A 5,000-nucleotide genomic window follows, 5' to 3' on the forward strand; every position below is an offset into this window, starting at 1 on the left:
CCAGCTTTAAAACGTTCTGCAGTTTAGGACGAGACCGAGGAGACGCACTGCACTTCTGCCTCTGCTTACCTTCAGTGTTTATACACAGCAGGCAGATTTATACAGATCTCTTTACGTCTGTGTATAACCTAGCACACACACACACACACACACACACACACAGTCTGCAATATTACAGTGTCACACTACTAGATCTCTAGTTTCACAGATCTAAAATACATCAACATGTTTCATCTCAGTGAAGTAGAACTTATATAGTGGATTTAATGTATTACATCTGATTTAGTTCATCTGATGTAGAAGGTCTGATGTAATGGAACTGTAGTATTGAATCTGATTTAGTTCATCTGATGTAGAAGGTCTGATGTAATGGAACTGTAGTATTGAATCTGATTTAGGAAATCTGATATTGTGGATTTGATGTAGTGGATCTGATGTGTTTAATATAGTCAACCTGATACAGAGGATCTTGTATGGCGGATCAGATGTACTGGATTTAATGTAGTGTATCTGATGTAGTGGGTCTGATATAGTAGATCTGATATAGTGGCTCTGTAGCATTGAATCTGATGTATTGGATCTGATGTAGTGTATATGCTATAAAGTAGATCTGATTTAGAGGATTTGATGTAGTGGATCTGATATAGTAGATCTGATGTAGTAGATCTGACATAGAGGATTTAATATAGTTGATATAGTAGATCTGATGTAGTGGATTTAATGTGTTCAGTCTGATATAGTGGATCTAATCTAATCTATCTGATATCATGGATTTTATTTAAAGTAGTGGATGCAGTGTAGTGGATCTAATATAATGCATCAGACGCAATGGATCATGATGCTGTAGTAGATTTAATCAAGTTAAATTTTATTTTATTTGTAGAGCGTGTTTAACAATGGGCAGCTTTACAGAAATCCAGATATAGATTTAGATTTAGATCCCTAATGAACAATCCAGAGGCGACAGGGGTGAGGGAAATCTCCCACAGATCCCAGTTTAAGATCTGACAAATTGAAGATTGGATTTTTATTACATTATACTAGGATTTAGGATTTATGTTTTTAACATTTATTCACTCTACATGTTTTAATTTAAAATAATCGACTGTTGTATATGTTACCAAGCAACGGGTTACACGCTCAGGTCTGTTAAACGTGAATGAAACGTGGTGATCAGACACTCGAGCAGTTGGAGTTGAGAGTCAGAGCGAATCAGAAGACCAGCTCTCTCACGCCCTAAACCAGAACTTATCCACGGTTCACTGGAGAAGGAGAAGGAGATGAAGAGATATCAGAGCGCTTAGGGAGGGAGTTTACTGTCAGAGATAACAATCTCACACACACACACACACACACACAGGGATTCATCCAAAATAAGCAGCAGGAGACCTGATAACGCTGTTAAAGATAACGTAAGCACTCTGAAACAGCTAACCTGGGACAGGAATTAAAACAATCTTGGCTTTCTTCTAAACATTTTATTCAGTGTGTGAGTTCTCATACTTAACCACGAAGATGAAATATTATGACTTACATAATCTAACAACTAGAGACGGCAATCATCGTGTTAGAGACAGATTCGGGAGGACAGAGCAGAGATGATGACTCAGTGTGTCTCAAGGCCTTTCTCCTGTCCTGAAGCTGCACACTGAAGTTATTTAAGGTTAAACCTCTAAAACACACACACACACACACACACACACACAGGCTGTTCACTCACTCTACTGCTTCACCGTCTCTCTAACAGACAAATCCTCTTTCTGACCCGTCTTGCTCCAGGTTACTGACTCTGATTAAATCTGTAAATTAAATTGTTTAAAATGAAACCAGAGCGCTGATTTAGAGTGAATCGTGATGCTTCATTCAGGATTAAATTAATACATAATGTCACCCTGTGTTTAGTGCTAAGCGCTGCAGATTCTATAAGATATAAATTCACTTTTCGCCATCATCATCCTCAGTAAGACGCTTTATCCTGGTCCGAGTGGCGGTGGATCCGGAGTTTATCCTGGGAATGCTGGGCGTGAGGCGGGAATACAACCTGGAGGAAACACCAGTCCATCCGTGTGTGTGTGTGTGTGTGTGTGTGTGTGGCAGAGTGACTAATTGAAATGGATTGTTAGTGTAGATTTTTCTGATAAGCAGTAAAAACTATATGAAGAACAGAGAGAGTGTGAAGCTGAGCATCATGTCACCTAGACGAGTTTGTCTTTGTGTTTTTATATGTTTATCTGAGAAGGGATGAGGTTGTTGTTGTGTTTCAGTCTGCAGGCAGGTGGATTATGTTTATCTTGATTTTTGTTTCTCCTTCACACTATTAACACATCAATAATATTAATTCTGTTCTATTCATTTCTACAGTTTACACCCTACTGACAATTACACAAGTAAAAAAAATTAAACATCATCCATTAAATCCCTAACTCTGTGTATTTATAGACTTGTTTATCGTCCACTTTCAGATTGTAACGAGACTCGGAATGAGTTTTATTAAAGTGCACTTGTTTGGTAAAGCTATTTGTAACTCGGAATTTCCGGCCTCTGTTTAGGAAAAAACAAATAAAATTCCCCTGGATGTGGAATTCCTCAGATAATGAGGAAAGTCTAATCAACCCCGAGTTCAGCGTGTGGTGTCGTGTCAGCAGGTCGCTCACACCGGCAACAGCAAATAAATCATCACTCCGCTACTTTAAAGGAGTTTAAGTAGCATTAGTTATTAAATATTTAACACTGAGCGCAAAGTTAATACATCATAAACTCATCATCACTAGTGTTTCCATGTCGCTTGGTACCTCGAACACGCCGAGCTCAAAAACGATGTAATTCAAAGTTCAGACTTCGTACTTCTGAGTTAAATTGATCCACATCAGCATTTTCCACTTTAAATAAAATTTATTAGACTTATTTCTTACTTAGATTTTCTGTTTAATGTTTCTAAAAGTTTAAAAAAAAACAAAAATTCATATGGACGTTTCACAGACAGTGTACATCCTTCCCTACACAAACTGGATTAACAGTTTTACTCTTATATAAAAACTAATACGCACGTATTTCCTGTCTAACTCACAAACTTTATTTGAGACTCTAACTGCCGATTCTGTGTTTCCTCTCCTACAGGGTAAGATAAGGGCAGATCAGGAATAAAATACCTCCTCAGGAAAATGGGACAATCAGACACTCCATCCTTCCATCCTTTAACCCTAAAACTCGCTCTGTTCTTCATATTTTTATCCCACGAGCTCCAGCATGTTGCTGCTGGAGGCTCCAAGCTTCATGAAGATTCATTTCCAGCCAATAACACAGAAACCTGCTCAGGTAGTTATGACTGTAAAGAAGGAGTGATCCTGCCAATATGGAGGCCAGAAAACCCGTCGTTTGGAGACAAGCTGGCGAGAGCCACCATCTATTTCGTTGCGATGGCGTACATGTTCCTCGGGGTCTCCATCATTGCAGACCGTTTTATGGCGTCCATTGAGGTCATCACATCACAAGAGAAGGAAATCACCATCAAGAAGCCGAACGGGGAAACCACAACCGCGACGGTCCGCATCTGGAACGAAACCGTGTCCAATCTGACCCTAATGGCTTTGGGATCATCTGCTCCAGAGATCATGCTCTCTGTCGTTGAGGTTTGTGGACACAACTTTGATGCAGGTGAGCTGGGGCCGAACACCATCGTGGGCAGCGCCGCCTTCAACATGTTCGTCATTATCGGACTTTGTGTTTCCGTCATCCCAGACGGCGACCATCGTAAAGTGAAACACCTCAGAGTGTTCTTCGTAACTGCAGCTTGGAGTATCTTCGCTTACACCTGGCTGTACCTGATCCTGGCTGTGATTTCTCCAGGTGTCGTGGAGGTGTGGGAGGGTCTACTGACGCTCTTCTTCTTCCCCATATGCGTGGTGTTCGCATGGGTCGCCGACCGCAGACTTCTCTTCTACAAATATGTTTATAAAAGGTACAGAGTCGGGAAGCAGCGAGGAATGATCATTGAGACCGAAGGAGAACCGGAACTCCAGTCGAAAACAGACGTCGAAATGGACGGACAGATGATCAGCTTTCTAGATGGAACTGTGGATACGGCTGTGGAGATGGACGAGGAGGAAACCAGGAGAGAAATGGCAAGGATTTTAAAGGAATTGAAACAGAAACATCCAGAAAAAGACATGGAGCAGCTTGTGGAGATCGCTAACTACCAACTTCTCAGCCAGCAGCAGAAGAGTCGAGCGTTTTATCGCTGCCAGGCCACGAGGCTGATGACCGGTGCAGGAAACATCCTGAAGAAACATGCAGCAGATCAGGCCAGAAGAGCACTGGGCAACTATGAACTACGATCTGAGGTTTCCGAAAATGATCTCTCATCAAAGATCTTCTTCGATCCTGGTTCATACCAGTGTTTGGAAAACTGTGGCTCAGTAGCTCTGAACGTGGTTCGACGTGGAGGCGACTTGACCAGCACGGTTTCTGTGAACTACCGAACGGAAGACGGCACCGCCAACGCGGGCTCAGATTACCGGTTCACAGAGGGCGTCGTCATCTTCAAACCGGGTGAGACCGAGAAGGAAATCCAAGTGGAAATCATCGATGATGACATCTTTGAAGAAGATGAGCATTTCCTGGTCCACCTGAGCAACGTCAGGGTTCTGTCTGAGGGAACAAACCATGAGGATTCGATGTCCAATCACGTGGACAGCCTGGCAGGACTGGGACTTCCATCCACCGCCACGGTGACCATCTTTGATGATGATCACGCTGGGATCTTTATGTTTGAGGAACCAGTGATGCATGTCAGCGAGAGCATCGGGGTGATGGAGGTGAAGGTGGTGAGGATGTCTGGAGCTCGAGGGGTCGTTGTGGTTCCATATAAAACCATCGCGGGAACGGCTAAAGGGGGAGGTGAGGACTTTGAGGATACCTACGGAGTCCTGGAGTTCCAGAACGACGAAATCTCGTAAGTCTTTACTCATAATTGTTTCATTATACAAAGTGATAAGCAGCTT

At 42.3% G+C, this 5,000-nt stretch overlaps 1 protein-coding gene across 8 annotated transcripts in view; it reads left to right on the forward strand.

Annotated features, from left to right (window-relative positions):
• The window catches only part of slc8a1a (solute carrier family 8 member 1a), a 30,970-nt gene that overhangs the window by 569 nt on the left and 25,401 nt on the right, over positions 1–5,000 (forward strand). For 6 of the 8 annotated variants that reach the window (XM_053229454.1, XM_053229456.1, XM_053229453.1 and 3 more), the window contains exon 2: positions 3,118–4,951. In XM_053229454.1, coding sequence (XP_053085429.1) covers positions 3,162–4,951 — 1,790 coding nt within the window. In that variant the 5' untranslated portion in view covers positions 3,118–3,161. Of the gene's footprint in view, positions 1–1,961; positions 2,065–3,117; positions 4,952–5,000 lie in introns of all 8 variants that reach the window. The other 2 variants (XM_053229451.1, XM_053229450.1) reach the window with 2 other exon arrangements.

This window comes from Pangasianodon hypophthalmus, chromosome 25, assembly GCF_027358585.1.
Source record: "Pangasianodon hypophthalmus isolate fPanHyp1 chromosome 25, fPanHyp1.pri, whole genome shotgun sequence".
NCBI classification, from domain to species: domain Eukaryota; kingdom Metazoa; phylum Chordata; class Actinopteri; order Siluriformes; family Pangasiidae; genus Pangasianodon; species Pangasianodon hypophthalmus.